Genomic DNA, 12908 nt, shown 5'->3' with positions numbered 1-12908 from the left:
ATGCTCAAACCATTCAAGACTTTATACACGTTAATCAGATCACCTCGCAGGTGCCTAGCCTCCAGACACTGCAAATTGCAAAATTTAAGCCTTTCTTCATAAGAGCAACCCTTCTTCATAAGAGCAAATCTGAGCATGCTCAAACCATTCAAGGCTTTATACACGTTAATCAGATCACCTCGCAGGTGCCTAGTCTCCAGACACTGTAAATTGCAAAATTTAAGCCTTTCTTCATAAGAGCAACCCTTTGTTTCATTCACTAATCTTGTTGCCCTTCTCTGCTCGTTCCAACAGCTCTACATCCTTTTTAAAATAAGGCCTCCAGACCTGTAAACAGTACTCAAGATGTGGCCTGACTATTGCCTTATATAAGGGGATAATCACCTCCTAATCCCTGCTAGAAAAATTCCTGTATATCATTGACAAGACACTATGAGCTACTCTTGCAGACCGACTGCATTGCTCAGAAAACTTCATATCTGCCTGCACCATACCCCCAGGTCCTTTTCGTTCTCTACCACTGTCAGTAGAGAGTTGATACGTCACTCTGGGGTTGCTGCTTCCCATATGTAGTACTTTACATTTGTCAATGTTAAACTTCATTTGCCACCTCTCAGGCAATCTACTCAACTTTTCTAGATCCTGTTGCAGCAGCGTACCTGTCATTGGTGTCCTTAACAGCACTTCAACGAGGGAGGTGCCAGAAACGTCTCCACCAAGACCATCAGGCGATCATTAACAGCAATGGGTTGCGGTAGCCGCCGACCCACCAGAGTCCCATTGCTAACACGACGACACAGGACTCTACACTTCAACTAGGCGAAAGAACATCGGCAATGGACCTTGGATGATTGAAGACGAGTCTCCTGGCCCGTTTCCAGTTATTTCCAGAGGAAGGGAGGGTGCGTATCTGGCCGAAACCGCACGAAGCTATTCACCCATCATGTCAACAAGGAACTGTTCAGGCCGGTCCTTATTAACATTACAGCAGTGGAACAGTGTATGCAGTAATTATACTCAACGAGGCAACATATCATCACTATACGTCTACATTTCTTTGCATCTATTTGCATTCTGTGACAGTCTTGATACAAAAGTTCGTATTTTTTGGTCAGTATGCCTGTTTGCATTATAAATTTTTCATCGATGTAAGTCTTCTATTGCCGTATCCACGTTGTATGGCTATGTGTCACCTGTAATCCTACAGGTTAGGAGATTGTCTGGGCGATTTCTCACTACTCCATATGCATACCACTAGTTTATAAAAGGTGATTCTGCTTCCTAGCCAATATCGATGCAACTCATTGTGATGGCCTGCATACAGGGTCTTTCAAAATTACATGAAATACATGTAGGAGCATACTGTACACATAAAAATTCCTCTAAATATTTTTCTCAAAAGTCTTTCTTTCAGAAATATAAACGAACAGAAATCAAACTACAAAAATAAAACTAGACTGAAATACACCTCTAAAAGAAAGCTTCTAAAGTAGCTGTATAACGTGACCTCCATTTTCTTCAAAGCAGCATTCACTGCAATGAATCCACGATTCTTTGTGATGCTGGGATTAAATTTGAAAGTGTGCAAATTTTCCCAGACAAGATGGAGTTCATGATGAGCGCCTTGGCAATCAATTTAGCCATGCAAGGTTATATACAAGGCTGATGGGTAGATATTTTCCCCTGTGGTCCGAACTTGTTGACATGAGAGACTGAATTTCCAGGAACGGGACACACATAGAAAGAGATGGAAAAATAATGATATCAAGGCAATGTTACTCGGGTAGAGACACTACTAGTTTGTCTGTGGAGATGCACATACTAATAGCTGACATTAGCCATGGGCACAGGTGAAATGATTATTGCAGTGCTTTGATTGGAACATACAGCAGCAGCACGGAAAGCAAGATGTGGTAAATTACAAGCCTTGTTATATCGCAGTGTATGATGTGGGATTATTTACATGTTTATTTAACTCGTAGGACAAGAAAAACACAGCCAATATAGGCCGTGTTCGGAATACAAATCACAAAGACGGACACACATATTCTTGTACTCTAATACTAGAAGCATAGTAACTGAATTTGGCCAATTAGCATTCGTAGAGGCATATGATGCAAGAAAGCAAGTTTATGCAGCATCAGCCCAAAATAAAAAAAAAAAAAAAAAAACACTTCCATTCACCCCTCTGTTCGTTCGAAATGCCTGTCCAGCTGAGCCTTAAATTTATTCAGGCTATCCACTTCCACGACAAGGGATGGAAGTCTGTTCCACCAACCAACAACCCGCTGGCTAAAGGCAAATTTCCGCACGTCTATCCTACATCTGTCTTTCCTCAATTTGAATTTATGCCCTCTCAGGTGATTATTCTGAGCAAGAAGAAGAATCCCATCAGTATTGAGCATGCTCAAACCATTCAAGGCTTTACACACCTCTACCAGATCACCTCGCTGGTGCCTAGTCTCCAGACACTGTAATTTGCAAAACTTAAGCCTTTCTTCGTAAGAGTACCCGTTTGTTCCATTCACTAATCTTGTTGCCTTTCTCTGTACTCGTTCCAGCAGCTCTACATCCTTCTTGAAATGAGGCCTCCAGACCTGTATACAGTACTCTAGGTGTGGCCTGACCATTGCCTTATACAAGGGAATAATCACCTCCTTATCCCTGCTGGAAAAATTCCTGTATATCATTGACAAGAAACCATGAGCTACTCTTGCAGCCCATCTGCACTGCTCAGAGAACTTCATATCTGCCTGCACAACCACCCCCAAGTCCCTTTCATTCTCTACCACTGTCAGTGTAGTACCACAGAGTTGATACGTTGCTCTGGGGTTGCTGTTTCCCATGTGTAGTACTTTACATTTGCCAATGTTAAACTTCATTTGCCACCTCTCAGCCCATCTGCTCAACCTTTCCAGATCCTGTTGCAGCAGCATAGTGTCAGTAGTGTCCTTGACAACCCTGCCAACCTTTGTATCGTCTGCAAACTTGGACATTAAGCCCGATATACCATCATCAATATCATTTATAAATACAGAAAACAATAATGGACCCAACACTGAGCCCTGAGGGACTCCACTAATAACATCAGTCCACGATGAGCAGTGTCCATTGATTACCACTCTCTGTCTTCTCCCCCTCAACCACCCCTTTATCCATAGCAGCAATTTGCCTCCAATGTCACACTGCTCCAATTTGTGTAGCAGTCTTCCATGTGCAACAGTATCAAAAGCCTTTCTAAGATCCAAGTATATAATATCAAAGTTATTCCCTGCATCCAGTTCTTTTGTGACTGCATCATAGTATCCAATCAAGTTGGTCAGGCAAGACTTCCCCTTAACAAAACTATGATGTGTCTGAGCTATAACTGAAGTCTTGTTTAAATGATCCTGCAGTGCTTCTTTAACCAGTGCCTCCATTAATTTTCCTGGAACAGAAGTTAAGCTCACAGGTCTATAATTACTTGTGTCAGCCTTTGATCCTCCTTTGTGAATTGGGGTCACATTTGCACATTTCCAGTCTATGGGTACCTCCCCTGAGTCCAAGTAAGCTCTCATAATTATGGCTAAGGGTTTGCTTACTTCCTTTGCTGCCTCCTTTAATATAACTGGATAGATCCCATCCACCCCGGGTGCCTTTCTTGTGTTTATCTTCAACAGTTTCTCCTCCACTTTACTCCCAGTTATTTCAAGATTCTGTAGCTTACTGCTAGAGTTGAATACACCTCTGGCATTCTCTTCGCTGAATAACTCCTCATGTGTGAATGTCGATGCAAAATATTCATTTAGTTTGTTAGCTACCTGAGCAGGATCATCAACAGTTGACCCATCGATATCAAGTGGACCAATCTGATTCATCCCCTTCCTTCTAGAGTTTACATAAGTAAAGAACTCCTTGCTGTTTTTCTTTGTATCCCTTCCCAAAGATTTCTCGTAATCTTCCTTTGCCAGCCTAACCTCCTTTGTAACTTGGCCAAAGATTTATCGTAATCTGTCTTTCCCTGCCTAACCTCCTTTGTAACTTGGTTACAGATCAACTTGTATGTATCATAGGCTTCTGTGTCACGTATTAATTTATATGTATCCCATGCAATTTTCTTCTCTGTCATATGTCTCATTAGTTCAACTGACATCCATTTAGGCCTAAACCTTGAACAATATTTCTTAGTTGGTATGTAACGCCTGGTAGCTTCCAAGATAAGTTCTTTGAATGCTTCCCATTTTGAATTTGCTGTTGGTAACATATTCAGTTGGTCCCACTGTATAGAATTTAAATACTGTCTCAGACCATCGTAGTCGCCTTTGCGAAAGCAGTAAGCCTTCCCTTTAGCCCTGATGGTAGTTACCTCTTTGAGTAAGTCCCACTTCAGCACACTGTGATCACTGCAACCTTGTGGTTCCTTTATCTGCAGATTCTTAATGCATGAAGAATCACTACTGATAATCAAATCAAGAGTATTACTCCCTCTAGTTGCCTCCCGAACATGCTGATGTAGAAAACAATCATCCAATAAATCCACAAAAGCCTTGCTAGTGTGTGAGTGCCCACCCCCAAATTCCAGTCAATATCTGGGAAATTAAAATCCCCCATTATAAGACTCTCTGATGTACTGGCCCACTCTATTTCTCTGTACAGTTTCTTATTATACTCATCAGAGTCATTAGGCCTATAGCACACTCCTACTCTCAATTTTGATCTCCCAATGCTTATGTCACACCAAACTGACTCGACACTGCACTGTCCAGCGATGTCGACTGGCTTCACTTCCTTGGATTTTATGTGTTTCTTAACTAATAGCATAACCCCTCCTCTTTTCCTATCCTGTCTGTTCTTTCTGTAGACGTCGTACTCCCCAAATTCCAGTTCTGCATTCCTTTATCTGTGTGACACCACGTCTCTGATATCCCAACAATATCCACCATTGATGCTTTGAGCAATACCTCAAATTCACCAAATTTATTTACCAAACTCTTAGCATTGGTGTACACGCAAGTATACATACACCTGTTTCTATTCTTAGCTACCCTAACACACCCATTTGTTTACTTGTACCGCAATGACTCCCAGCAGTCTCTGAAATATCCTGCATATTATTTTTCAGGCTTCTGCTGATTCCAATAGAAGCAGTGCAAGAATCACTTTCACCTTTTGACAATTTGAAGTACTGGTTGTCAGCAAATGCAGAAATTATCAGGATATCAGAAATATATTACTCTCAGACATAGGGAATGCTGAATTTGATATGCTGAGTACTATTTGTGCAGAAAGGACAGACTAGGCAGAAGGGGAAATTTCAAGCCCTGCTGATTCACAGTGTATAATATGGGATTATGTGAAAAGCAAATAAGTATATAGGTTGTGTTCGGATTTCTGATCGTAAGGACAGGCATACATATTACCACTGCCTTACACTGGTAAATACCTCTTTGTGCCTTCTGGCATAGCTGCTGTATATCCTTGAGAGACCCTCACGGGGTGTTCTAGTGTCTTGTTTGCACTGCTGAGAGAATTTCATATCGGCCTGTACAGTTACCCCTAAATCGTTTTAATACGCCAGTATAGTTACCCCTAGATCGTTTTCATACGCCAGTACCTTGAGTTTGGTACAGCAGAGATTAAATGTTTTTCTGGGATTTCTGCTACCCAAATGCAGTGCCTTGCATGTATTACAATTTAAAGTGGCAATTCAAACTGGTGATTAAAACTCAGTTGCCATTTTTCAGTCCGTCTGCTGAGTTTGTCTAGATCCGCTTAAAGTTTCATACCATAAGCTATCGGTTATTTTATTTTATTTGTACATTTTTCATAATTTTCTTTTAAATGGATTTGTTAAACCAAACGTTTGTGAAATTTTTTAATTTTTTATCTTAAGTTTTTGTTTAATTCATTATATTTATTTATTTTATTTGTCTATTATTATTTTATTTTATTTGATTCTTTTTATTTATTTTTTATCTTTTTTTTATATATTTTTATTTTTGTATTGAGAAAGATTAATATGAATTGTAGCACAAAATTCCAATTTGGGCTCTATCAAGCCTAGTAAAATAACAAACGCCTCTTGCACCATCTGGCGGACAGAATATATTTTCCCCTTTAGTGCCAACAACATCCATCCATCCATCCTTCCATGTTATCCTTGTGTCTTGTCTTACGGTGTATATTTAAAAAGAAATATAAAAAAATAATAAAATAAAAGACATTGTTGGTTGTTTTGTACTGCCGTGTCCATATTTGATATTCGTTTTAATAGCACAGTTTTATCAATGATAGAAGTACTAGGAATTAAAGAGAGGGAGACTATTGGAGATATGAATGATGTTAAAACAGAACCACCAAGTGATCAGCTGATAATAGCTAAAGAGGAGCCAAAGGAAGCAGCTGATTGTATCGCATCGGTAACAAATGCAATAGGTAATCATTAAACATGTACTAACTAGGTTAAATAACACATTTTTTATTTAAAAATATCAGATTATTAATATATTAAGTGTTTTATTCTTAGAAGTGACACTTTTGAATAAATACATGTGTATTTAAAAATTATTTACTACTCTTCCATCAATTTAAAAATATTTTATGTATTTCCGTGAACATTTTTCTGTATTGCTTGATTTAATGTAACGTAATAAGAAATAATAATAAAAAAAAAAAACATACTGAGGGTAATATATACTGTATTCAGTTAAGATTAATATTCTTAACTGAAAATTCGAGGTATTTGCTTACTCATTTAATTGATCATAATCAGGTAGAGTAACTTTTGACATAGTACCGGAATGCATTTTAAAATAACTTACATCAATAACTTATTTTTCGATAGTATTTCTCATTTTCGAATCCCAGCAGTAAGGGAAATGGCTCAAATTTTGATGCGATCGAGATTTGCTGCATGTTAACTCTGACATACCCCATAATATAAATATTTATGTAGTATTAATAGTAAATAACATTAACTTGAAGTAAAGCACGGGCGTTGCTCAAATATTTGAAAGTAATTTGAAACAGCAGCTGCAAATTCCAGGATTTGGAAAGATGTATGAGTTTCAAGGATATTCTATTTTCCAGTTTGTTTGGAAAATATATTATTACACTTTGCAGTATGAAATTTCAACTCGACAGTGTGAATTTTACAGTAGTTCATGAAACAGTAGTTTAAAGGTAACCTACTAACCATTAATTAAAGCTTGCATTTATTGTTATTATTAATGAGGGATTACAGCAGTAGTAGCATGTCTGAGAAGGGTATTTATTAAAGAAATTTTATGAAGTGGTGGTATTACAGTTTCATATAGCCATAGTGGTTAATTTCAGTCTTGAAAACAGGTTATTGTATCTGTTCAGGATAGCAGTTAGAGTGGTTGAAAAAAAAGTTGACAGCTACATTTTATTTATAATGCTGTTCTAGATTAGCAAAGGAAAATAAGTTGACCAGTGTTCAATTCAATAAACATATCAAATAGTAGTTGACTCATTTTATAAGGAATAAAATAATATATATATATATCTAGGATATGTATTTTTTTTTATTAGTAAATTGCTTGTTATAGAAAAGGCATTTTTTTCATATCTTAAAACTATTAAATGAATTATGAAATAATTGAATAATTAAATGACATGAAACTAAAGTTAAATGAATTGCAAAAAATTCCATTTGTGTTTAATTATAATTCATTTCTTACTGCCCCTGCTACAAAAATTGCATAATTTTGTTTTGTCAATTTTGTGTTGCATAAATAAAACCACTCTTTATGAAAGTAATTTTGTGTAGAAAATAGACACAAATAAGATATTTGTCATTAGATTTATATAAGACATTCCAGAAACTATCTCGCAGATTTTAGATTTTGAGTTTTAACTATATGTTATCAGTATGACTGATAATACAGAGTTCATATTAGATTGGTTTAAAGATTGATAGTATTAATATTTTCAAAAAAGTACATGAAATGTAATTTTATGTATTTACTGCACTGTCTAGGATTCACTGAAAAGAATAAACTAGTTGTCCTGGAATTCTCTACTGATTTTTGAGATCTTTTTATGACATATACTTTTTCAATTGCAAGGAACCTTAGATATCTCCCTGAGCTACAGTCAGTGGTTGTGGAGTGACGAAAGTCGTATGTTATTTGAATATCATGCACAAAAATTGTCATTTTCCTATTAAGGAAATCAGTTTATCATATTACAGAAAGGGAGAACTTTTTTTTTTTTTTTTTTGTAATTGTTGGTGCATCGGCTTCTGTGGCCATAATGCACCTCCCAAGGTTTTTGCAGTACTTTGATCCCAGCCCGAGGCGGGATTTGAACCCGCAACCTTTGGGTTGCCAGGCAGGCACTTTACCGACCGGCTAGCCCGGTCGGCAAGGGATAACTAATCTTAAGAACATATGCAGTGCACTGTGAACCAAGCTATTTTTCACTGAAACAGCCTCACTCCTATTTAAAGATACAGCAAAGCCTGCATATAAGGTGATGCCAATATAAACTCTAGAAGGAAGCGGAATCAGATTGGTCCACTTGATGTTGGTGGTTCGACTGTTGATTATCCTGCTCAGATAGCTGACAAACTGAATGAACATTTTGCATCTACATTCACACATGAGGAATTTTGTAAGGAAGGGGAGGACAGAAGTTTACTAAACTCTAACAGGGAGCTAAATGATTTTGTAATAATGGAGAGCAAAGTGGAGGAGAAATTATTGAACTTAAACATAAAAAATGCACCTCGGGCAGATGGGATCTATTCAGTTATACTGAAGAAGGCAATGAGAGAAGTAAGCAAACCCTTAGCCATAATTATGAGAGCATCCTTAGAGTCAGGGGAGGTCCCTATGGACTGGAGATGTGCAAATGTATCTCCAATTCACAAAGGGAGTTCAAAGGGTGATGCAAATAATTATAGACTGGTTTAACTTCTGTTCCAGGGAAAATAATCGAGTCACTGGTTAAAGAAGTGATGCAGGATCACCTAGACAAGACTGTTCTGGGGAATCTTGCCTGACCAATTTTATTAGCTACTACGATGTGGTCTCAAAGGAACTGGATGCAAAAAATATTTTTGATATCATATACTTGGTTTTCAGGAAATCTTTTGATACTTTTTTTTTTTTTTTTTTTTTTTAATGTAAACCCCAAACATGAGAGGTATTAGAACCTATAGTACTTAGTACCATGCTTGGATTGGAGGTTGAGAAGATGAAAGAAGATATTTGTTGATATTGGACTTGAACTTCTGTAGACTGTAATTTTCAGGAAATACATATGAAGGAAGGTTGTTCCAGAAAATGGCAGTTGAATGAATAAACTAGGAAGATGAAAAGTTGGTTCTGTGAGTTTGAAGTTGGACAGTAAATGGATGTTAGCTGGTGGCTGCACGTGTTCAGACTTATGAAAGAGAGAGAGCGGGAATTATAGAAGGCAGAAGAACAGTGCCGATGGAAATATCTGTAGAAGAGGCATGCAGCAGAAACAGTACGTCTATGAGACAGCGAGAGTGGAGAGACTCTGTTAGAGATGAATCATTAATTAACCTAACTGCCCTCTTCTGAATGGAATCAAGAAGCCTGAGAGAGGTTTTGCGGGCACCAACCCAGATGTGGGAACAATATTCCATGGTAGGGCAGATTTGCGATTTAACAGAGTGAGCAGCTGTTTGGAAGAAAAGTAACACCAAGAGCAAAAGAGAAAACCAAATTTTTTAGATGCAGAGGAAGCAATATTTGTAATGTGCTTGTGCCAAGAGAGATTAGAAGTCAGGGTAATCCCCAAAAGTGATATATCATTTTGCCTAGAAATCGGAGTGTCACCAAAGATAAGCATAGGAGCAGAAGAATCCTTTTTGTGAGATATAAGACATGACTGAATTTTAGAAGGATTGAAATCAACTAAGTTGTCTTTGCCCCACTGGAGAATTACCCGAAGATCGGCATTTAAGGAATTGGTAGCAGATTTTCGAGAAGTTGAAGCTGATTGAGCAGGGCAAGATTTCTCAAAATTCAAAGTAGAATGCAATGTGCTATCATTGGCAAAACTATGGATAGGATTTCCAGTCAATGGAAGAAGGTCATTAATATACAAGAGGAAAGGAGTGGGGGGAAAGAACTGTACACCAGCATTAGTGGAGAAGTTAGAAGACAGAGAGCAATCTACCATCACCCTCAGTGAACGATCAGAGAGAAAACTGGATAACCAATTACAAAAAACAGTTGGCAAACCATAAGATGGAAGTTTGTTTAGAAGACCTTTATGCCAAACACGATCGAAAGCCTTTGATATGCCAAGAGCAACTACTTTTGTTTAACCGAACCTTTCCATTGAATTAGGCCATAAATGGGTAACGTAAGCCAGAATATCACCAGTGGATCGACACTGACGGAATCCATACTGGCGATCGTTGATCAGACAGAAGGTTTCTATGTAGTTTAAGAGTTGGCGGTTAATTGATTTCTCCATTACTTTTTAAAGAGTAAAAGTAATTGCAATGGGACGATAATTGGATGGGAGGGATTTGTCACCCTTTTTAGGAACTGGTTGGATATGAGCAAATTTCCAAGCCGAAGGAAAAACACCTTTGGAATAAGAAAGTGAAAAAACCGGACAAAGAATAGGAGTAAGTTCAGGAGCATAGGTCTTGAGGACAAGTGGAGAAATACCATCGGGACCTGGAGCTTTCGTAGCATCAAGATTCGTCAAAATCCTTCTGACATCCTTTTGACAGAAGACCACAGGAGGCATTGAATGGAGCGTGTTGGGAATGGTGGGAGGTATTTTACTAAGATCATTAATACACGAGTTGGAAGAAAAATGGGATGCTACTAGGTCAGCTTTATCCTTGGCTGAAGTGACAACAGAACCATCTGGTTTGGACAGAGGTGGGAGCAGAGATGGGCAAAAGTTGTGGCCAATAGCTTTGGCAAGAGACCAGAATGCTCGGCTACCATTAGGGCAAGAAGCAAGTTTTCTACTCTTAGCCTGTTCAAACTCTAGTTTGGACTGATTAATAACTGCTTTACAATTGTTGCGAGCTTTAGTGTAGGCAGAAAATGAAACTGAAGAATTAGAAACAAGCCAATTACAATATGCAACGTTCTTTTCTTGAACAGCCTTAGCACATTTATTGGAAAACCAAGGTATAGATAAAGGACGAGATTTTAAAGTGGAGTGTGGGATAAAAGGGGTCCATTCCTGCAAGAATAATTTCACTGACACAATCTGAGCAAATGTTGATATCAGAAGTTTTGAAACAGTAATTCGACAAAGGAAAAGAAGAAAAGAAATTTTGCAGGTCATCCCATTTTGCATTCTTGTAATGCCAAACAACACGAGGTTCGGAATAGTAGTAATCCCATTTTGCATTCTTGTAATGCATAACACGAGGTTCGGAATAGCGGTCATCCCATTTTGCATTCTTGTAATGCCAAACAACACAAGGTTCAGAATAGCCGTGAGATAAAGGCTCCGTTGGAGAAGAGACAATCACCAAGTTGTGATCTGAAGTACCTAAAAGACTTCTCACTTCGACCGTGTACTTAGAAGGGTTGTTTGTGAGAAAAAGATCAAGCGTGTTGGCTGTATGATTAGGATTGTCCAGCATTCTTGTAGGTAAATGAATAATCTGTGCAAGGTCATTAGTAATTGCAAAAGCCTCAGCATCTCGACCAGCTGGAGTTGTGAACATTAAAATCACCAAGGAAAGTTACCTCACTGTTAGGAAAGTTGGACTGGAGAAAGTCAAGTTGCAAAGAGCTCCAAGTGATTAGTGGAGTTGGGAGAACGGTAGAGAAAACAGATGAATTTGACATCATGAGGTAGAGAGATTTTAAGACAGAAAAGATTGAAGAGAGGAGATTCCAAATTACCAAGTCTCTGACAGGGACTATCAGAACGGACATATGCACAAGTGCCACCTTTGAGGTGAAAGGCATCATACAGCAAATAATTTGGGCATCTGAGATGAGTAGTAGTTGAATCAACCAATAACTGAGATTCTGTAAGAAAAAGTACATGGGGTTTGGCAGACTGCAAGTGGAAATGGATATCGTTGAGATTAGAATTGAGACCACGTATATTTGTGAAATGAATTAGGAAGTGTTTGGGAGGTTTAGATCTTTTCGCAGATAAGCTTGCTCTATTAGTTTGACAATTCATGGTGTATTCAATAGTAAGAAAAAGTGGGTGGGACATGCTGTATGAAGTAATGAAAATTTTGGATATGGCGTACACATGGTAAGAATATACCCAGATCCTTGACATAATGTGGCCTCGACAATGCCCCCTCCCCTGCATACACACTACTCGGACTCCCTCCTGTCACTATCTGACAGAGTAGAGGTAGCAAGATTATACACTAGCTGCTCCAGAAGCCTCCAGAGAGTTACCAATAGGTTCGGTCCAGTGTACTAACTAGCGGCCGGCCTAAGAACACCGTTATAAAGCTGTACCCTCGAAATGTAAGGAATAATGGATCTCATCACGATGTTCATCATAACCCCAAAAGTCATCAGTCATACTGCATGATGGAAGAGATGGAGAAGGGTTGACCGGAACTTAGCTCTGTAGACTATACATGGGTTCCACCACTTCAAGCCTCCAATAAGCAAAGTGGTGGTATTTCACCGGTTGATGAGAGTCATCTACTACCTAGCACTGCCTGATAACATAGAGGGATGGCATTCCTCCATGTGGTGTAGGCACTACACCTCGACCCCTGCTTATGTTGGTTCACACTTGGGTGGTCACCCACCATGTACTTGTGCGTGGAAGTTATACCCAGTATTACTAACAGTCCCACCATCATGAAGGTGTAAGCAGAGGATTTGGCTGTCACAGACCGTCCGGACTTCTCCGAAATTGGGTCCACTTGACTTGTATGTCACCCGAATATCAGTTCCATCTGCGTTTTA

The 12908-nt window shown here is 38.6% G+C and overlaps 1 protein-coding gene across 1 annotated transcript in view; it reads left to right on the top strand.

Annotated features, from left to right (window-relative positions):
• Nucleotides 1-12908, top strand: part of LOC150081061 (uncharacterized) — a 120050-nt gene that overhangs the window by 82533 nt on the left and 24609 nt on the right. Inside the window, exon 4 of the mRNA XM_090380903.1 lies at nt 6200-6414. Within this exon, the coding sequence (XP_090237029.1) occupies nt 6200-6414 (215 nt within the window). The remainder of the gene's footprint in view (nt 1-6199; nt 6415-12908) is intronic.

Source organism: Mastigoproctus giganteus, chromosome 9, assembly GCF_048544385.1.
Source record: "Mastigoproctus giganteus isolate SK-2022 chromosome 9, ASM4854438v1, whole genome shotgun sequence".
Taxonomy (NCBI): Eukaryota; Metazoa; Arthropoda; class Arachnida; order Uropygi; family Thelyphonidae; genus Mastigoproctus; species Mastigoproctus giganteus.
Note: the sequence above shows the minus strand (reverse complement) of the source record. Positions and strands in the feature narration are given on the sequence as shown.